Source organism: Penaeus vannamei, chromosome 18, assembly GCF_042767895.1.
Source record: "Penaeus vannamei isolate JL-2024 chromosome 18, ASM4276789v1, whole genome shotgun sequence".
Classification (NCBI taxonomy): domain Eukaryota; kingdom Metazoa; phylum Arthropoda; class Malacostraca; order Decapoda; family Penaeidae; genus Penaeus; species Penaeus vannamei.
The window spans coordinates 27,769,873-27,792,372 of record NC_091566.1 but is presented as its reverse complement, the minus strand read 5'-3'; the positions used below and the strand labels follow the sequence as shown (position 1 = coordinate 27,792,372).

Below are 22,500 nucleotides of genomic sequence, written 5' to 3'. Positions count from 1 at the left end.
TACATAATATGATATACAGATATGTAAATATATATTTTTTGCCCTCTCATGTTGCCTGAAAGTATTGTTACTGTACTTCTGTGTGTTATATGTATACATTCTATACACTACACACACTAAATGTTGCCTCACATCAAACAAATCTCAAACACTATCTCTGGAATGTGCACTGCACTTCTGAAACTGATTTCACATACCCTGGTGTACTGGGAAGCTTATGTTATGAATCATTCTGCATATCAAAAAGGATATGGTAATGTATATCCTCCATTGAAACATGCAGTTCAAACAAAAATCTGAGTAAAATAATATACTGAATATATTACTTTTCATGATACAAGAAAATGAGTTAATCACATAGGTAACAATACATCATTGTAGTAAACCAGGAATATACAATGCTAACATATCACACAAAAGATTCCAGATGGCTGATTTAAATAGGTGTTTCCAAAAACCAATATCACACTGAATTTGTTTCAAGAATCCTGCATTCTAAATGTATACATTTTATTTCTTTTTCTATAAAGAAAATAAACTTTGAAGAAACTACAATTCGCATTGTAAATATAACTTTACAGTGATCATTCTGTTGTTCTGTTTACATGCTCTCTCACTGGCATATGAGAAGTGCTTCCCTTACAATATACAAACACATTGAACACTTGTCCACAAATAATGCTAAACCCTTTCTTTATGCACTTGAGCACTATGTTATTCTGAACAACATGATAACAATATATTTACATGAGCATGTATATAAATATGCTTTGTATGTGTGTGAAACAAATTTCCATTAAATATTCATCATCTAGTACAATATAAATATCTTAAATATTTAAATGGAAATAGCACGTTTTTGAGGCAAGCTTTTAGACTGCACTGCTGCCCAAGATCTACATTCATTCCAAATACTGTAAGAGTATAACAAAGATTCCTCCTTCCAACTACTTTGGTGGGTATACAGTGATATATGAAATAAAAAAATTGCTGAAGCATCTACTGGAAAAAATCTAAGAAAAACTACTTGTTTATCTACTTGTGTAAATTTCTAAAATAAAATCATATGATGAAAATGATTCCATTAAAAACCTACTCTAATTCAATAATTAGGAAGAGAAAATAGAGAATACTGAAATAAACAACAATCATCTACATCAAACTTTGAAAAAGAAAAGAAAGAAAAGAAAAATACATAATCAGTTGTGTACTTATCTCTGTAGAAAATCTGAGACCAACAATTATGATCACTTGTCATGAACAACATGCTTTACTCTAATTTCAAAATACGATTAGCTAAAAGCTTTGTTATCCATGACAAACTTTCAAAATTCTTGACCACTTAAAAATGTGTTTCAGGGTGCATCTAATACGACCTACTGCTCTATTACCAGCTCTGTGCTTTTAGGTCTACAAAGTCTATGTAAGGCTCTCTTTACAATTGTATTCAAGGAATCCTAAGTTGCCTTTTACTGACATAGTGCCAGACATCAAACAGTTCATCTTTAGAGTAAAATCTAGTTACATATCATAAATCTGTCAATCTAAAGGTAAATGCCAGTATTTCTTATTGTGTGTCCAACACTCATGATATATATAATATGGCAACTTCATGCTATGCTAAGACTATATTGTGCATTGGCCTTAAACAACTGTTTTGGCTTATGTAAAGACTGCACATTTTATATATAACAAAGCTGCCAGTATGGGAAAATGTCCATGTATTTATGATTTGACTGACATTTCCAAAATCAGGGTTTTGTACAAGATAAATGTAATATAAATCATATAACAACATATTTCTGTAAGCAAAGGTATACTTAAGAAAACATCATGAGTAAACAATCATTTTTCAGTGACAATCAATCTAGTGCTTTCCTTTTCTTTGTAAATGTGTCATCTTCTTAAAGGCTCTACTACTCTACAAATCACAGATACTCCAGTCATCTTGTCAAATGATTTAGTTGAATTCATTTATAGTTTTCTTCATAAAAATGGACCTATTGTTAAAAAATTTAATAATCAACAAGTTAGTGTGAATGGCTGATATAAGCCCCAGAAAACCTAAGAAAACAGAAATGCCACAGCCAGTGTAAAAACCGTAAGAGTTCTATTCTTGAAGTCTTTAACACCAGCTTGAATACAGCAAGTAATAGTCAGTTCAGCACAGTCCTACTATGTGGAGACAAGGAGATTTTGAGGAAAGGAAGACTGTGAGACTCCCAGACCCAGTTTGAGAAATTGAGTAATAGACCTACAACCAGGTGCAGGATTAGATAAATTTTGCTCTCATATTGAGCAAAGTATATAAAGCCATAACATTTTTTAATTTAGTAATTTCTTAAAATTTCCAACTTCTTCAAACACACTTGCATCTACATCTTCTATTCTAAAATTGATTATCCTGAAATATTTACATCAGCAGTTTTATCCATATGTTTGAATATTGTTATTTTTTTTCTTAATATGTGTCTGTGGTATCTTGCCTTCCTAACTTCTTTTGCTTACTACATGACAAAGAAGCCATATAAATTTTGTAATTACAAAGAGTAGAAAAATATGAAATAATTCAGAAATATTCTCAACTAAATGTTCTTTCCCTGAAATATCAAGTTTAGTAGACATGCTTGTAATTGAGTAAGCATGAGATGTGCACACGTAGCTTTGATGACTGTAATTTGATTCTATGATGTTTACTGCCTATAAATCATGTATTTCCTTTTCATTCTATCTTTAGTTTATGTGCTAAACTCTGCACATACTCCGCTGATCCTATAATCAAGGGCTGCCCACCTGCAACCTTCACAATCTGTACAGCACAAACTTTTTGAATCCGTAAATTTGTTGAGCAAAATATCTTTACTGGGGTAAGATTATTTCAGTCAATATTCAAGTTTAAAATACACAGCAAGCAATATGGAAACCTCTTTACTTTGAATCCTTTCCTCGAAATCCTTGGAACCATATACCCTATTTTATTTTTCCCCTGTGGATATACCATAAAAATTTGTTACAACATTTTGCATGTCCACTCTTTACCTTGTTGACTCTGTATGAGTGTGTGTGTGTGTGTGTGTGTGTGTGTGTGTGTATGTGTGTGTGTGTGTGTGTGTGTGTGTGTGTGTGTGTGTGTGTGTGTGTGTGTGTGTGTGTGTGTGTGTGTGTGTGTGTGTGTGTGTGTGTGTGTGTGTGTGTGTGTGTGTGTGTGAGTGTGAGTGTGAGTGTGAGTGTGAGTGTGTGTGTGTGTGTGTGTGTGTGTGTGTGTGTGTGTGCGTGTGTGTGTCACACGCACATATGCTGCTGTGCATGGGTTGTTGTACTTGTGTGTAGCTTAATCATAACACTGCAATCTGTTACATCCATTTATTTAAAAAAGAAGCAAAAAATCTGAAGTTATAAATAAGTATACTCTAATAAGAGAGCCAAATTTAGGAAAATCTATATAGAAAAGAGCATGATGCAAATCATAAATGAGGGACAAACTCCCTATAATACTTCCTTTCAATAACTGTTTCTTCAAAAAGGAACAACTTGTGGGAGGGGGGGGGGGGGAGAGAGGGGGGAGAGAAGAGAGAGAGAGAGAGAGAGAGAGGGAGAGAGAGAGAGAGAGAGAGAGAGAGAGAGAGAGAGAGAGAGAGAGAGAGAGAGAGAGAGAGAGAGAGAGAGAGAGAGAGAGAGAGAGAGAGAGAGAGAGAGAGAGAGAGAGAGAGAGAGAGAGAGAATATACATATAGTATATGTTATTTGTTAATTGTTATATTTCATGTTTAGCACCATATCATCTTTTCTAATTTCACATATATTGTATCATTCCATCATCTCTGTATCTGAACCTCTCCAAATAATGCTATTTCTATATATGAATGATATAATAAATATCATACTATTAGTAACTTATGCTACCTGAGTCAACCTTGTACCCATTTGACTTCTAAAGTGCACGTTCAACCAGGGCATTATTCACAACACATAAGCTCAACTTTCCTGAAACCTGTACTGTATGTACCTCCAACCAATGAATAACAAGCACAGTATCTATTCCAGATCATGTTTTCAAGACTGCATTCGCCAGATCATAAACTATTCCACACAATCTTTGATAATAACAGAGACAGCATTATAAGGAGCACCTGATAACACAATAACACAATGCATGTTACAATAGGATGTCTAACATGATGAATAATGCAAAACATGAAAGTATGTAAATAACAAGAGTTCCTCATAACTAATGTTAATAAGAAATTGTAAAAAAGAGAAAAAATGAAGATATAGAAGAAAAAACAGTTGAAGAAAAAATACTAGACAAGTAGAGAACTGAGAAAAACAAAAACAAAAGAAATGGAAAGACACAAGAGCTTTAGTAACCAGCATGAAGATGAAAATAATAACGATAATAATAAATAAATAATACCTGCATTTAAAACATTTGTACAGAATACATGATCAGGTAAACTACCCATAGTGGCACTTTTCTTCCTCTGACTGTAATAGTGAACAGCATAACAAGTATATGAGATTCTGTGTGATGCACCCAGACATAGCATGAACTAAAGGCAGAATAATCAGGCATGGAAACAATCTGCATAATAGGAACAAAATGAATCCAATTCTTTATGGTAAACATCCCTTAACACTTATCTAGATCTGTTGAAAGAAGGTCATCATGTTACTATGTCATATGCTGCAATAGACTGTGTAAAAAAAAAAAAAAATAATAATAATAATTTACATAAAACAATGCAGCAATTGCAAAACATCTAACAAAAGATTCCCTCTATCAGATCAAACAACAAGAAAGATGTGTGGCATGAAAAAAAAAAAAAAAAAAAAAAAAAAGAAAGAGAGAAAGAAAAATCTTCATTTTCAGCCATGTACATGAAAGGAGAGAAAGAGAGAGAGAGAGAGAGACCATCTGAGAATGGAATGTTAATCACAGTAAAAGGATTCAGTCTCGAGTTTGAATATACAAGAAAATTGCCTTTTTTTCCTATTCCCTTTTTACGTGTAAAAAAACTCATTCCCTGTGAGGGAAAATACTAATGTCAAATATTTTGACAAATGTTAAAATACATTATATTTGTCACTAAAAAGAATTTTGCCCCAATCCACTTCTTTTTATTAAAACTTTGGGAAATTAATACTATACAGGAGACTTTACTGATAAAAGACTCCAAGTCCATAAAACTATAACAATTTGGATGAGTAAACAATCTACCCAGCACCTGTGGCTATGAGCGTATCTTCTCCACTAGCCACTGTATCAGTGAGTAAAAAATGAGAGCAACGAGAATCGAAGCCCAAGACTGAGTGGATAAAGGACTTGCGGATTCCTGAGAAGTAGAAGCGCGCAAAGCAGCCCGATGCTTGGGACTGTCCATGGCTGATAGGCGGCGGTGCAGACCATCTACATCTTGGCGTAAACCCTTCATTTCTGTTATGAGACTATCTTGCGTTACCAACATCTTATTGAGAGCTTCAAGGATGCTGCAGGAATAAAACAAATTTAGAATCATACACTATGACATATTTGTGGAAATCTCATTTCTCTTGCCTTCTAAGCTTATGCATAGAGAACTAGAAAAATCATAAACTTCTTTAAAGATTACCACATCTTAATACAACCAAAGCAATTGGCATTCACAATGCTGCAGTGGATGAGTTTAATACACACCTGGGTGATAATGAGTGACTCTGTCTTTTGGCTGGCAGAGGTACTGTGCTTGCAGGACGCTCAGGCATATCCTGAAGGTCATCATGGTCACCAGAACTCGTTTCTTCAGCTGCTGCTAGTTCCAACACTCCTCTTAGTCTCTGCACTCCATCCTTGCGCACAACCTATGGAAAAAATCAGTTAAAACAATGTATGACAATCAGAGGTTTCTGCACCTACATCCCTATTCATAATATCATTATTGTTGTAGTGCCTCTAATATGTCACATTGAAGTTTGTTTCCTCACTATTACAAACTCAAGGAATACTGTTGTAATACAAATTCTTTACTGTCAGATGTATTAACCTTTAAAACCATCACGGTGTCAAAGACAACTTTATAACCCACCTCACACTTTGGATCCACACTGACAATAGATGCTGTCCTTATCATTGGTGCTTTATGCCTTGTCTTGGTTGATATTATATAATTGAACTCGTACTGGAAGAGATCTGTTCTTGGGTCCCAAGGTCGAAGATCTGAGTGCTTGTAAACATAAACTCCACTCACTGGTTCCTGTTGAAAGATTTAAACATACAATGAGAAACTGAGTAATTGAAGAAGGTCCATGAAAATTAGGAGACTTTATTTCTAACAAGCCTGAGCAAAAGCTGTTACATGCTAATTACCTTCAATTTACCTTTTTCTTCCCTAAGATATTATTATGACTTACCTGCGTAAAATACTTAGGAACCCACTCTTCACATTTTGCTTTCCTTTCTCTGGCTTCACTGCGTTGGGCCTCTTCCAAAATGGTTTTCTCTTCTGTAGCTGCAACCTGTAAAGTGAAATGACAGCTGTGTACACTATAAATCCTATTGTAATAAACATTAATAAGCAGAGAAAAGTAGATGGGGGATGGGGAATGGGGGAGGGGGGATGGGGGAGGGAGGGAGGGAGGGAGGGAGGGAGGGAGGGAGGGAGGGAGGGAGAGGGAGAGGGAGAGGGAGAGGGAGGGTGGGAGGGGGGGGGAGAGAGAGAGAGAGAGAGAGAGAGAGAGAGAGAGAGAGAGAGAGAGAGAGAGAGAGAGAGAGAGAGAGAGAGAGAGAGAGAGAGAGAGAGAGAGAGAGAGAGAGAGAGAGTATGCTACAGTCACTCTAGTATATGTAAATATTACCACTTATTATTCATGCACCAATCTACTGGAAGTTTTGTGTTTCTTATTTTGCAGCTTTCTTGCAATCTGCCATCTGATGCTGTAACTTGCTATTAATTACACAAAAACAATGTTGCATCAAAACATTTCCACTCTCCTACCTGATCATCATTCTTGATGGCTAATGAAACTAATTGCCATAATTTTTCTGACTCAAATGATCCTTGCTGGTCCATAGCCACTGTGAATCGCTGGAGCCGCTGCATCTTCACCTCTGGGGTCGCATGCCACAACACCTCCTCCTCCTGTTGGTCAAAGATCCAAGAGCTCTCATAAGTGAGTGGTGAATGAACAAAGTGAACAAAATTCATATTTTGTACAGTTGGGGACGATCCTGTTCAGTCTAGCTAAAGGCCGGATCAAACTTTCACAGAATAAACGGAATAGAAAAGGAGAAGATCGCAAAACAGAAAGATATTTAAAGACATATATATAGATGAAGAAGAAGAAAAAAAATGAAGAGGAATAAAGATAGAAAGGAGGAGAGGACGAAGAAAAGAGTGATAGAGATACATAAATATAGTAAGACAAAGATAAAAAAATATATTCAATATACTTAATCTTATAATTCCTCAATTCTACATTTAAAAAATCCTCTGGGAAATTAAGTAAAATCACCCTCAGCTGGAAAATAAATACAAATATTTTCCCCTTGAAATCTTTTCAGTCCTTTGTATTTCAACTTTCACTGAGCTTTCCTGTATCCTTACATTCAGTTCACTAACCTATTCCTCTATTAATCAATCCCTTTACAAGGTGACTAAGACAGATGAGATATCTAGAATTCATATTTCTTTTCTTATGATAAATACCTCAATTCACTAAATTCTTAACTAAGTCATTAATATTAACCATGTTTTGCATATGTATTTTTTCAGTTCTATACAAAAAGTAACCCTGCAGTACCTATTCTACTTTAAATATTTTGCATAAAAGAAGTTATAGCAAAGGTAATAATATTCATCCTTCTTTATATATTTTCTCTCCTCCCTTCTGATATACAACTAACTGTATTCAGACTTTTATTGTTACACTTTTACATATAACTTATGTATGTCAACTGATCTAATATATTTCCATGTGCAACATTCTCCAGAGCAAAGGGGTTGCAAGTTATATACCCCATTCCACTAGTGTGCAAGACAACTGTTACTAAATAGCAAGAAAATTGGTTTCCATACATTTATTTTCATGTGCAAATGTGCATGTACAAACATAACAATTACTTATTACTATGCATATCCATACAAGCACACAAACACACACACACACATACACAAGCCTACATGCATGCTTGCATACACACATGCATGAACACTTATCTAATCTTCCTTACACTTTTTCACACACAAAACCATACACAGACAGTCCATTTCTGTCTTTGGGGTCTGTCCATCTGTGTTTATTGGTCTTTCTCCATCTTTCCACAACACAATGCACAAAATAATTGCAATTGTTAACTGAGTACCGTGACAATATAAAACACAAGATTTCAGGAAGATGCTTGATTCTTAAAACATGAGATAAAAAGCCTGTCTACTGGTGCTTGTACCATGTAATATACACTGGGTAACTAGCCATATTTTTTGTATCTAAATTCTATTAGAAAAATTTCATACTGTTGCTTATACTTAAATGCACTACATTTATTTTATCTTATTAAGTGAATCTACTTCAAGTCTGAAAACAGAACTACAAAAACTATATTGCTATGAAACCTCACTAATAATCTACACTGTACACGTCTCATATCAAGCAAATAATTTTCAACTCCCCAAAACATGATAACTCTGCAACAGAGATGATGCATACAGAATATATTGGCTAAAGGTGGATATGAACAGCCTATATAATTTTTCTGTACATTAACTTTTAATGCTACAAAGTATAAGAAACAAAAGGGGATATGCAAATAGGGACATTACTAAAAACCATCTTACAAGGGTTACAACAATGCTGTGTACAGCAAATACTTTCAACATGCAAATATCTGCAATATCATAGTTATTCAACTTCAGTATATACCTAGCCTTGATTTCAAGATTCAGCATATAGACAACCTAAAACAAAGATCATTATTAATGAGGTTTCACAGGATTTTTATAATTGTCAACTTGCTTATCATCAATTGCTTGGTCTGTACCACTTATCCCACAGATACAGTAGAGCGTCAACTGTTCGAGCCGGATGAAGGAAGGCGAATCAATGAAGGCTGGCAAATTTACTCAGCGTCATGATATAAGTCATTCATGACAGACAGAATGACCGGTCATAAAACGTGTTCAAGTCATCTATTTATAGATTATAGCTAAAAGGTAAATAATAAGCTGATTGTGTAACAAATGATATCCCACCATGTACGTACTCCTTTGCGTCTGTCCTTTGTCCTGCAGCATTAAAATTCAAGGAACAGTCAACAACTTACTGTAAAAAAAACTTTAGAATCCTTTGGAATTCTAAATTAGCCTTTTTCTTTCGCTAGGTCAATGACACTAAATAATCTATACGGAAGTTAACTACTACATTTACAACTACTCTTTGTATATGGGTGGGTGGGTTGATGTGGATGTAGGTGGATGTATGGGGATACAGGTATGTGTTTATGTGTATGAATAGCTGAGTGTATTCAAGTGTCTAGATATAGTTATGTAAGATTTCTTAAATACTGGAATAACAACTGTTAACAAATATAATAAATAAATGCTTAAGTTGAGAAGGAAAGAATAAACAGTTGATGCTCTAATGTTGATTTTTTCATATATTTTGCTTCTCAATCAAACCTGGTGTTCTGGGAGAGGATGATAATCCACACATCACAAAATACATCTCTTACTCTGAAATTCTACTTATATGAACGCTATGATCTTGCACCCATATAGTATACCATAAAGAAACTATCTAAAGACATGCAGAATATCTAACAAAGGTAAGGTCAGGTTCAAATAAACACTTATATCAAGAACTGGGTTTACAAATTTCACAATGTCTAATAGAACACATAAATCTCCTTCAAAACTACAGGGTAACATCTGTACTTTGAGCAAACAATGAGCCTGTAAGTATTATTACATACCCCTTTACGTTTGTCAGTGAAAGAAATTTTGCCGTCCCAGTATCCTTCCAAAGTTGCTAATGTGTCCTTGCCCAACTTTATCTTGCCGCTCACCATGTTGTTTGCTTCATAACCACTAAGGAAGGGCTGGAAGTAAAGTAAAGGAAAAGAAATCATCAGTATGATGTTGATAATGTCAAGAATACTGAAACTTGTCTACTTTGTTTGCCTCAAAACATTTTGGCTGATCATAAAAGGTTATGTGAGGCTGCAAGACATTTTATATGATCTTAACTTGCTCATTATACTCAATTAGCACTAGGAAAAAAATATCTTTGTATGATGTCTACTATACTACCATTTACTTTTACAGTTACAAGGAGTGTAGAGCTCATATCTCCACTCCTAGAATGGATTGAAAGTAATTCAGCCAAACAACTTGCTAGTAGATTATAGTAAAACTAAATCTCTCTTTCCTGGATATCATACAAATATTTAGAATTCTATACACATGTAAGAGACATAAGACACAGGGGGAGAAAAATCCTCATAATATGGCAAGAAACTTACCCTTAGTTTAAATTCTAACTCTGTTCTGTAGCCAGTCTTTTCACACTCAATGGTAACTTTTCCTCCTAGCTCCATGGTCAGAGTTCCCATAAGAATTCCTTTGCAGTGCGCATACGGCATGTTCATGACATAATCCTCTCCACGAGGCAAGAGAGTCAAGAGCACATTGCCGTCCAATATGGCAGATGTGGAGTTACCTATAACAATATTACTATAAAGTTAGTGTGAACATGCATGAAGTTATATATGCAGTTATGAAGCTTGTATTTGTTTGAGGCGAGATTATAAACCCACTGAGTACATGCATTGTCCACTGTAGTTTTGTTTTGTCATTGTCAAACAGAAGGCCTAACAACTGTCCACACCTGTTTACTTTGTTTCTTGAGAGTTCAAGTAAATGTCTTTCATTTGCAACATCAATCCTGCCATTCACATTATTATCATCATTTTTTTTCTATCGTCATCATTACTCTTCTTCTCTTATTGCTATTCTCCTGATTATCTTTCTTATTATAATTATCACTATTATTATTATCTTTATCACTATTATTGTTATCATTATCATTCTTATTATCATTATCATTATTACTATCATGGTTATCATCATCATCATTATAATTATTATAACAATCATTATCATTAAATACTGTTGTTATCATTATTATCATTATTGATATTATCATTATTTTATCATCCTCATTATCATTATCATTAGTACCATTATTATTTCATAATTTTCATGATCAGTAATTATCATCATTTTAATATTTTTATTATCATTATGACCATTACTACAACTAGTATCATCACTAGCACTATCATAATATCATCATTATCATCATCTTTTTATTGCCATTACTAACAATAATTGTTATAGAAAAAATTATTTTCCAAAAATCAAGGAACGAGGTAAACAAGTGAGGCCTAGTAACTTCTTGGTGATGAATCATTTCTGGAGCTATTTATCTGTAAGTAAAGTTCTTAAGCAAAATTCACAATGGACAAGGCAAGCATACATGATCTCCTGACACCAATGGGTGATCTTTTTTTTTTACTGTTTACATTACAGTACTTCTTGATCCTAAAATAGCAATCAATATTCAATTTGTTGTGTGACTTATTTTAAATGAAAGCAAATCTATACTTGAAGACAACATGAACATGAATGGAATGAAAACATCAATTTAATCAAATTATGATAAGCACTATTCAAATACAATACTTATAAAACAGTAATAATAATCATCAAGCCTACCATAGAATTTTGATTTGGCTAAAACAGTTGCAGTGACAGAGAATCCCTCTTGTCTATTAGTAACATAGACAGCTGATACTGGAGGATGGTGGGATACCTGTAAGACATTAATACAAAATTGATACATCATAATAACTCTTATATTAATCAAATAAAAATTACACATTTATAAAAATGTAAACCTATTAAAGAATACAAGAAAACACTAATACCTGAACAGGAGAATATCTTAAATACAGAAAAATACAAAGAAAATTTTCCAACCTGCTCAGCAACATAGAAAGTTCGTGAACCATTAGGGTGTCTCCAATAGCATCGGAAAGTTTCTCCAAGAATAGGGTTGTAAGGCTTCTTGAGCCCCTTTGGTTTCTTGTAAAATCCTGAGAGGTACCATCTGACAACCTCTTTCATTCGTGTAAAGGGGTCGTCCTCTTGTACTGCTCTGTTCAGATATATTGCAATTGTTAAAAATATATACATATATCCGACTAAGTGAATCTCAGCTCTTTAAAACTCAAACTGGAACTCAAGATATAAAAAAGACAGAAAATGCACTGTCCACTAATTGACCTATACTAACTTGGGAATGAGATCTGCATGATAGTAATAGTCTGAGAGTTTGTCTAAAAAGGATCTTGGCTCCAGGATGAAAGTTGGCAGCACCACTTTGGAGAGATCCATCCCAGGCCGAACTTGCTTCAGCAAGAACCAAATGAGGGATTTGTTTTCTTCCTCCAACTCCTCTACTTGTTCTCCAGCCTAAAATAAATATTTCAGAGTTAGTATGTCCATGACATATTAGAAAGTACTTGTGACTGACGAAGTCTACCTAATAAACATACTGGGATACTAACATACTTATGCTCACTATCAATCCACTTCATCTAGATAGAATAGACTTAAAAGAATGTGATATGAATTTTATTCTCACTTACTCTAATAATTGAATTACCATTTGTACATTGTTGCAATAAATTTTACAAAGGAATAAATTCAGGACTCGGAAGAGTTATGTTGTATGAATGCTATGACAAATCAGGAACATGAAACTGATGAGCAGGAAGCTGGTACCATTGGCTGCAACATCATGCACTATCAATCAGTGTATGACCTGCATATAATGAAAGTTACAAGAAAATATATACGCACAGATCATGTTAAGGATATATATATTGTCTACAGCCCTGACTGCTTCAGAGAATATGCACATCTGCTTTAGCCAGACTTTTTATTTCCCTGCTCACAAGTATGAAAGTGCAAGTTGTACTTACAAACCCACTGTCCTAAGCTTATTTGGGTTATAACATGCAGGTATCATTTACCAATATATGAATTTACTTTCCATCATGCCTAGTTATGGAAAATTATGAAACAAAAACAAATAAGCACACCATATAAAAAATAAAGAGGAAATAAACATTTTCTCAGTAATCAGTAAAATTTCCACCCAGTGGTCAAGAAATGTCCTTCTGACCAACATTACTAATGACTACAATTATTCAACTTCAGACAGTTAGATAGCCTAGCATTCAAATTAATATACTCCATAATAAAATATGATTAGCAATAAATAAATATAGGTAAATACCACAAAAAATATTCATATAAAGAAAAACATCAAGATATCTAATGTCACTGCAGTCTCTTTCCTGAAAGATTATTTTAAAGAATAACATTTAAGACCCTGGAGGAATATAAACAGTTCAAATTGTTTGATTAATGAAGCATATCACAGACATTCCTACTTTAAGAAAATGATAGTATCTTCTTGATCTAAAATGTCCATTCTTTGGGTTAGCAATATTATTCCAATATTAATTAGGGTTATTAAATTTGTAGTCATATCCTACTTTCCTTATACAAGTATAAGGCAAAGCAGGCAGTACAACAAGCTACCTACACAATGAGAGGATTCCCTTCTATTTCTAACAGACAGAAAGGCTATAGAGATGAAAATGTTAAGTATAGGAGAATCCCAGGAAAATGACTTGGACACCTGAAAAGAATGGAGATAATAAACAGACAAAACTAAGAATCTTGGAGTCCTTACAGAGAGGCAAAAGGAACAAATGAGAGATTTACCAATACAATTTCATGCTAATTTTAGAGTGGATAAATTAAGCAAATTATATGATGAAAAAGGTGAACATCAACCCTAGCCTCTACTTCTTTCTGCAAACAGGAATCTATGATGTCAAGAATTAATGAGATCTAAAACAGAACGAAATATTTTATATCTAAATAAGAAATTTCATACCTAGACTATAAACTAAAAAACAAGTGTTTTTCACACTTCAAATTGTGGTATAAAATTTATGATCATATTCTACCTACATTGCCAAACAGTATACAACTAAAAGTAGAACTAAGGTTAAAGGATGGGTCTCCTGCTATCATTAACCCCTACAATCCGGATGATGTTACAGTCCAGTCATGGAAAAATCTGGGTTGCGGCCCTGGTGACATGAACATGATGTCATTGGGCAAAATAGCTACAGGCTGGGTGATGCAAATTTGCCAATATGAGCGAAAGCCAGGGTGACAGAAAAGACTCGTCTCGAGTGCACAAATGTCTTTGAGTGTGGGTTGATTCATTTGGTACTTTGAAGGGGGGAGCTTTAGCATTATTCTCATCGTTATAAGAATGTGGAATGTGACATACATAAACTGTAACTGAAAGAGAGCCAGCTCCAGAGGGGATGCCATTTCCATGCTGTGCACTGTATTTCTGGCCGCTGTGACCAGCAGCCCCGGGATTATTACGAAAAATTGAAAATTATGAAAAAAATGGATTTATGACACTATACTTTTTTTTCTTGCACTGAGTAATTTGCTACCTAGAGAGATGATATGGAGTCTGTGCAAAGAAAATACGCTATTTTCATCTGGATAAAGCAAATCAAAAGACAAATATGGACATTGGTAAATGTTTACACAAAATAACTTTGCAAAGGGGATAAACAGAGGATTGTCACCACTCATGTGTGTTTGTGCACACCTGGCCTATGCACTGCATGCCCAGGATGTTGGCTAATTACATAACCTACTGCCCATATTTTCGGCACTGTGACTTCTGTGACACAACCAGATCCAATGGGTTAAGTTAGGCATGGTAAAGAGATAGATCAGCCTATTTCCAAATATGGCTAATGTCTCCTTCGTGAGCTTTATTACAACCTCCCTCCCCCCCAAAAAAGGATGGCTAAAGCAAATTTGCTCAATTGAAGATTTATTTTCAATAGTATGTGGTCCTTGATTTTTGCCTGATACTAGCATTCAATTCAACAATTAACAAATCTGAGAAACTGGATAAGTAAATACATAGATTCATAGTTTATTTAGAAGAAAAATTTTCATCATATATTATAGTAGATATAGTAGTAACGTAGTTGTATGAAACGATAACCTAAAAACTACTCAGAAAGTTTCAGATGAAAAAATATGAAATGTAATACTGATGTAATGTAAAAAAAAAAAAAGTAAAACACTTCTTTTCTCTACCTTATTTATGGACACCAAGTAAATATGACAAAGTTTTCAATCTTGGGAAAAATAACTTGTACTTAATGATACTCTATCTTGAAAACCTAATATGCCCTTAAAGCTTTTATATCTACTATTGCTTGTGTTTATAATGACAGCAAACTTAGTTGAAAAGTACCCTTACAGAAATGCACTAAGTAAGCTTTGCCATGGTTAAAGCAAACTTACTCTCACTCACCAACAAAACATCTGCGGGTACTTCACAATACATGAGATTGGGATTCAGTCAATATATATCAGTATCCTGTTTGTATGTAAAAAATATAAAAATAGGAAAATGTAGAAAGAAAAATTAAGATAGGCAGACATGTACAAATACATACATGTATATAAAATGCATACATGCTACACCACCACCAAAAAATACCCAAGAAAGCACACATGTACACACGTACACATAATCACACGCACACTCACATATGTACACACACAAGAAACACGCATACAAGACTTCCATTTGAAAAGTGAGGCACGTCATGCTCACCTCTCCCATTTCCCCTTCAAAATTAGGCACGTAAGGAGATTCTGTTGGAGTCATCTCATCCTCCCTGTCATACTCCTCGTCTTCCCTCGGCTCCTCGTCGCCCTTGTGGGAGCCGTCCTCGGACTCTGACTCTGTTCCTGACATGGCATCGGCTCCAGAAAAATGCCCTGACTCACGGTGATGTTCATTCTCATCTGTGTGGCTTGCATCATCCAGGTCTGTGGGGTTTAGGAGAGGGAAGGGTAAGGTCTGCAGGTTTAGGGAAGGGTTTTAGGATGGAACAGGTGGCATCAGGACAAAAATGTGGGATCAAGTACAAGCATTACCCAGCATTTTACTCTTAGCTGCCAAAGGGTCTTATAAGAGCTGATATTGGCTTCTAAGTCAATAAATGTCAAGGCACCTAAATATAGAATGACTGATAATAAAAAAAGCATGGATCAAGAGAAATTTCATGTAAATCTCTTTCAAGACAATCTACAAATCTATCATATGATTTATGTTTCCCATGTAGCAGTGACTAGGGTGAGCAGTAGGTGATATCCCTTTATGTATTTGGTACTTTTATTAGAACTTTAAAAGCAAATAAATGTATATATATAAACTGGATAAATGACAAATGTCACAAGCTTTACGTAAAATGATCTGAAGTCTGACATTCATACTTTCCTTTTGTAATGAAATTGGAGACAATTTCAGTCACTCATGAGCATGCAACTATTAAGCTTTTATATGCCAAGATAACATTTTCAAATTCAAAGCATAATAATTTAGTAACAGCAAAAAAAGAAAAACAAACATTATCATTACTTAAAAAAAGTTAAAATGAAGTTGAAATGTTACCATCTTTTTCAGGCTTCACGTTCTTTTCTGTAACTTTGGGAATGGCTTTGAAAAAGTAGTTCTTCTTCTGGTTCTCTGACAACTCAGGTGTGTTGGTTTGAGACTGATCAGCAAAGTAAGCATCCTCTGGGGTAAGGGACACCCTTTTATTAGATGGATGACCCTTTAGCTCCTGGTCTGCCATATGAATAGCAGCTGCAAGTTTACGATAATAGGGAGTTGGTGAAGGATCACGCTGTGCTGCTCCACGCATTGCTGCCCTATGTGTAGGTGTGACTTCAACACTAGATGTACCAGGGAGTTGAATGAGACAGTCTCTCCATGTAGACTGTGGGGTCATGACAGGGCTGTTGTCTGCACTCTGCCCGGGACTTGAGTCATCTGAGATGTCTTCAGTTTGAAAAGTCATCCAGACATTTTGAAAGACATTTGACACAACACACATTTCCATGTTCATTGCATGGGTTTGACAGTAAAAGAATGAAGTCAAAGAACAAAGATGACCGCGAAGTATAAGATGAAATGCACAATTGTATAAAGAGAAACATGCAAGCACATACATTGGCATAATAATGGACATGCCAACATTCCAATTTCATAAAACACCAAATGCACAATTCAGCAAAAAAGGACAGCAAAGTGGAAATTAAGATTATAACAAGATCAGGATACAAAAAGCAATAAGTACATACAGCAAGAGAACAGGAGAGGTATCATTCAGTGAGGTGGGAGGGAAGGAATGAAGAGAGTAAAAGAGAGGAGAGAGAGAGAAAAAAAAGAAAGACAGAAAGAGAAAAAACATAGGTAAGTGAACAGTCATAGCAGAGTTGATGCAGGCTCTGTTGAATCACAACACTGAATCTCTTTATATTACTCCTAAAATGATAACTATACAAATGTATTGTGAAAAGCTGTAATAAAATCACAACTACTAGTACAAGAAAATACTGAAATGTACACTATCCAACACATTTAAAGTTTACACATCAACTTTCTTTTACAATATAATCCTAAAGCTACTTTTTTCTAATACTTACCCTGATCCTTAAAATGTTTCTCATAATCTGACTCATTCCATTTGTCCGCAGCTAAAGTTGAGGAAGTTATAGAATTGTTAGCATCTGCTTTACTGGATGAGGTCATGGAGCGGATGAGAATTGACGAGCATCGGACAGCCAGTTCCAAGGCGTCCATCCAGCATTTCCCGGCTGCCTGGGAAGGAGCTCGGAAGATCAGGTGCGATGAAGGGAATGGCTGTACTACCGCACCTGGAATAACATAAAAAGGAGGTCAATACATAACACTGATTGATTGTTTTCACTGCAGAGTATAACTGTAAGTGAGGGAAATATTAATAAGTATGTATATATGTATATATGTATATATATGTATACATGTATGTATGTGTATGTGTGTGTGTGTGTGTGTGTGTGTGTGTGTGTGTGTGTGTGTGTGTGTGTGTGTGTGTGTGTGTGTGTGTGTGTGTGTGTGTGTGTGTGTGTGTGCGTGTGTGTGTGTGTGTTTGTATGCATGTATGTGTGCGTGTGTGTGTGTGTGCGTGTGTGTGTGTGTGTGTGTGTGTGTGTGTGTGTGTGTGTGTGTGTGTGTGTGTGTGTGTGTGTGTGTGTGTGTGTGTGTGTGTGTGTGTGTGTGTGTGTATATATGTGTGTGTGTGTGTGTGTGTGTGTGTGTGTGTGTGTGTGTGTGTGTGTGTGTGTGTGTGTGTGTGTGTGTGTGTGTGTGTTTGTGTATGTGTTTTTGTGTGTTTTTGTGTGTTAGTGTGTGTGTGTGTGTGTGTGTGTGTGTGTGTGTGTGTGTGTGTGTGTGTGTGTGTGTGTGTGTGTGTGTGTGTGTGTGTGTGTGTGTGTGTGTGTGTGTGTGTGTGTGTATATGTGTGTGTATGTACATATATATACATATATATATATATATATATATATATATATATATATATATATATATATATATATATATATATATATATATATATATATATATATATATCACTACCAAGTACCCCCATAGCCATACGGCACTGACTCACCCATTGTTTCCCCCTCTGGCCCTTTTGTCGCCCATATGGACTGTTCCAGGGGATGGAAGAGCTTGAAGCAAAATCCATCTTTCTTGGAAGGGCGTTCGATCAGCTCACATGTATTCAGCAGCACCGTGCCCACCCAATGGCTACTCTGGATGATAAAGAAATGATTAAGTCAAATATTTTGTTTTATCATACATGGAAGAATAAAACAACAAGAAAAGATACAGACATATATTTGATCATGAAAATGCATGGTAATTCTATTCAAATTACCATATAAAACAGTCAATTGTTAAATGCCAAAGTGTAACAACAATATGTACAATAATTATTACCAGCTTCTATGATTTGTTGTGGCATGTGACTACAGGAGGTAGCCCCTGTTTCTATCATTTTCCTACAAAGTTATTACCTGACCCCTCTGGATAGTTACCTTCACCTTAGCACTCTTGTATAACAGCAACATGCCAGGCTTCAGGACACACCACAGCTTGGTCCATCCTTTGAGAGATCCTCGCACCTTCAGCCAGTCAGCCAGCACAACCACAGCTGGGTCTTTCAAGGTACTAAGAAGTTCCCGAGCCACTCTCTTCTTTTCGCACCGGTACTTGCGCCGCTGGTCTTTGTACGATTCCTTTCGAGAAAGGGAAGTGCCCTGTGGGAATGGTTTCCAGTGTTATGAGGATACTCACATACAGTCAGGCAAAGAAATATGAATCTAAATATAACTATCTAAATAAACTAAATCTTATAATAACTATATCTGAGGTAAAATTAAGGTGTAAGTCCCTTATAGATTAATGGAAAGCAGGTATATTCACATTCAGCTTAATGATGAAAAAATAAATGATAAAAATAAGTAACAATAGTGAAAAGGTAAAGCATATTAATGTATTATCTCCAAAATGGTTTTCAGCAAAATCTCTTTCTCTAATACCTTTATAATATCTACTACCTTTAAATAAATAAATACCAGTTAATTCAGAAATAACAAAAGGATATGTCAACTAATATTACTTTTTCACTCCATAATACATAATGCAAATGTGTTTCATCACTAATGAAATAACTTATTCCTCATCTGATGAAAAACATTGTCACAAAAAATTATACAATCTTACGGGTTAGGACAAGGAAAAAACAGCTACTGTAATCAGTGTTGGTGATTGTCACGTCAGTTTGCTTCAGAATGAAAATAAACCATGTTCACAAGGGATTGAAGCACTGCATATCTGAACAAGCTTTTTGTTTCCATATTTAGGAAGCTATGAATGTACATGTACTAACTTTAACCTTTGGTGAACCAAGTCTTGTCTAGTGCATATATATAGATAATATCTGCATGAATGTGCATGCATTTATACATGTTTCATCTGTAAGAATGTAAGTATGTCTTACCAATCTCAGAAAATTTACCAAAAGAACAAAATTAAATAACAGTCATATATAAGTACTTGTCTGCTCTGTGACTAAAGGGACACAAAACCTCTTGTACAAGGGGACGTAACAATGATCCAACAAGGCTGTTCTACAAACACCACATGCAACACAAAAATAATAATACAATCAATATAAGAAATAAAAACTACCCAAAGTGATGGCAGACATATATGACTGAAATATGAATTTGTATGAAGAATTCATGTCTAGGTCAGGTAATATATTTCAGTTTGTGTTTGGTATGAAGCAATAGTGATGGCTAAGTAAAAGATACTGAGACAATAACCATTACTTTGGTGAAATAACAAGAAGAAAGATTTATAAATCTGTGTCGCTGATATGGACAAATGATGAACAAATGCACTGGATACCTGATGAAAAGGACTGACTTTGATAATCTATGGCAAACCGCTATTTCATAAAAGGAAAAACAGGAATTAAAACAATTTTAGGGATACTGAATATGCTCTTAGGCCTACAATCTTTTATATAAGATGAAATGGAATTCAATATGTATGTACATCTGTTTGTCTTAGAGAGAGAGAGTGAGAGAGAGTGAGAGAGAGTGAGAGAGAGAGAGAGAGAGTGAGAGAGAGAGAGAGAGAGAGAGAGAGAGAGAGAGAGAGAGAGAGAGAGAGAGAGAGAGAGAGAGAGAGAGAGAGAGAGAGAGAGAGAGAGAGAGAGAGAGAGAGAGAGAGAGAGAGAGAGAGAGAGAGAGAGAGAGAGAGAGGAGAGAGAGAGAGAGAAGAGAGAGAGAGAGAGAGAGAGAGAGAGAGAGAGAGAGAGAGAGAGAGAGAGAGAGAGAGAGAGAGAGAGAGAGAGAGAGAGAGAGAGAGAGAGAGAGAGAGAGAGAGAGAGAGAGAGAGAGAGAGAGAGAGAGAGGGAGAGAGAGAGAGAGAGAGAGAGAGAGAGAGAGAGAGCGAGAGAAGAGAGGAGAGAGAGAGAGAGAGAGAGAGAGAGAGAGAGAGAGAGAGAGAGAGAGAGAGAGAGAGAGAGAGAGAGAGAGAGAGAGAGAGAGAGAGAGAGAGAGAGAGAGAGAGAGAAGAGAGAGAGAGAGAGAGAGAGAGAGAGAGAGAGAGAGAGAGAGAGAGAGAGAGAGAGAGAGAGAGAGAGAGAGAGAGAGAGAGAGAGAGAGAGAGAGAGAGAGAGAGAGAGAGAGAGAGAGAGAGAGAGAGAGAGAGAGAGAGAGAGAGAGAGAGAGAGAGAGAGAGAGAAGAGAGAGAGAGAGAGAGAGAGAGAGAGAGAGAGAGAGAGAGAGAGAGAGAGAGAGAGAGAGAGAGAGAGAGAGAGAGAGAGAGAGAGAGAGAGAGAGAGAGAGAGAGAGAGAGAATAGAGAGAGAGAAGAGAGAAGAGAGAGAAGAGAGAGAGAGAGAGGGAGAGAGAGAGATAGATAGAGATACAGTGAAAGAGAGAGAGAGAAGTGAGCGAGAGGGAAGAGAGGGAAAAGAGAGAGAGAGAGAGATAGATAGAGATAGAGTGAAAGAGAGAGAGAGAAGTGAGCGAGAGAGAAGAGAGAGATAAGAGAGAGAGAGAGAGATAAGAGAAAGAGAGAGAGAGAGAGAGAGAGAGAGAGAGAGAGAGAGAGAGAGAGAGAGAGAGAGAGAGAGAGAGAGAGAGAGAGAGAGAGAGAGAGAGAGAGAGAGAGAGAGAGAAGAGAGAGAGAGAGAGAAGAGAAGAGAGAGAGAGAGAGAGAGAGAGAGAGAGAGAGAGAGAGAGAGAGAGAGAGAGAGAGAGAGAAGAGAGAGAGAGAGAGAGAGAGAGAGAGAGAGAGAGAGAGAGAGAGAGAGAGAGAGAGAGAAGAGAGAGAGAGAGAGAGAGAGAGAGAGAGAGAGAGAGAGAGAGAGAGAGAGAGAGAGAGAGAGAGAGAGAGAGAGAGAGAGAGAGAGAGAGAGAGAGAGAGAGAGAGAGAGAGAGAGAGAGAGAGAGAGAGAGAGAGAGAGAGAGAGAGAGAGAGAGAGAGAGAGAGAGAGAGAGAGAGAGAGAGAGAGAGAGAGAGAGAGAGAGAGAGAGAGAGAGAGAGAGAGAGAGAGAGAGAGAGAGAGAGAGAGAGAGAGAGAGAGAGAGAGAGAGAGAGAGAGAGAGAGAGAGAGAGAGAGAGAGAGAGAGAGAGAGAGAGAGAGAGAGAGAGAGAGAGAGAGAGAGAGAGAGAGAGAGAGAGAGAGAGAGAGAGAGAGAGAGAGAGAGAGAGAGAGAGAGAGAGAGAGAGAGAGAGAGAGAGAGAGAGAGAGAGAGAGAGAGAGAGAGAGAGAGAGAGAGAGAGAGAGAGAGAGAGAGAGAGAGAGAGAGAGAGAGAGAGAGAGAGAGAGAGAGAGAGAGAGAGAGAGAGAGAGAGAGAGAGAGAGAGAGAGAGAAGAGAGAGAGAGAGATGAGAGAGAGAGAAGAGAGAGAGAGAGAGAGAGAGAG

General features: G+C 36.1%; 1 protein-coding gene across 10 annotated transcripts in view; it reads right to left on the bottom strand.

Moving 5' to 3' along the window:
• Orp8 (Oxysterol-binding protein-related protein 8) overlaps nt 1-22,500 on the bottom strand; it is a 198,713-nt gene that overhangs the window by 411 nt on the left and 175,802 nt on the right. For 5 of the 10 annotated variants that reach the window (XM_070133065.1, XM_070133073.1, XM_070133071.1 and 2 more), the window contains 16 exons: nt 19,091-19,312; nt 18,661-18,805; nt 17,654-17,884; nt 16,617-17,006; nt 15,774-15,991; nt 12,327-12,505; nt 12,011-12,188; nt 11,747-11,843; nt 10,492-10,688; nt 9,943-10,068; nt 9,224-9,256; nt 6,971-7,114; nt 6,387-6,491; nt 6,062-6,229; nt 5,674-5,837; nt 1-5,486 (listed from right to left, as the gene is read on the bottom strand). The exon at nt 1-5,486 is cut by the window's left edge and continues 411 nt beyond it. In XM_070133065.1, coding sequence (XP_069989166.1) covers nt 5,231-5,486; nt 5,674-5,837; nt 6,062-6,229; nt 6,387-6,491; nt 6,971-7,114; nt 9,224-9,256; nt 9,943-10,068; nt 10,492-10,688; nt 11,747-11,843; nt 12,011-12,188; nt 12,327-12,505; nt 15,774-15,991; nt 16,617-17,006; nt 17,654-17,884; nt 18,661-18,805; nt 19,091-19,312 — 2,853 coding nt within the window. In that variant the 3' untranslated portion in view covers nt 1-5,230. The remainder of the gene's footprint in view (nt 5,487-5,673; nt 5,838-6,061; nt 6,230-6,386; nt 6,492-6,970; nt 7,115-9,223; nt 9,257-9,942; nt 10,069-10,491; nt 10,689-11,746; nt 11,844-12,010; nt 12,189-12,326; nt 12,506-15,773; nt 15,992-16,616; nt 17,007-17,653; nt 17,885-18,660; nt 18,806-19,090; nt 19,313-22,500) is intronic. The other 5 variants (XM_070133074.1, XM_070133067.1, XM_070133070.1 and 2 more) reach the window with 3 other exon arrangements.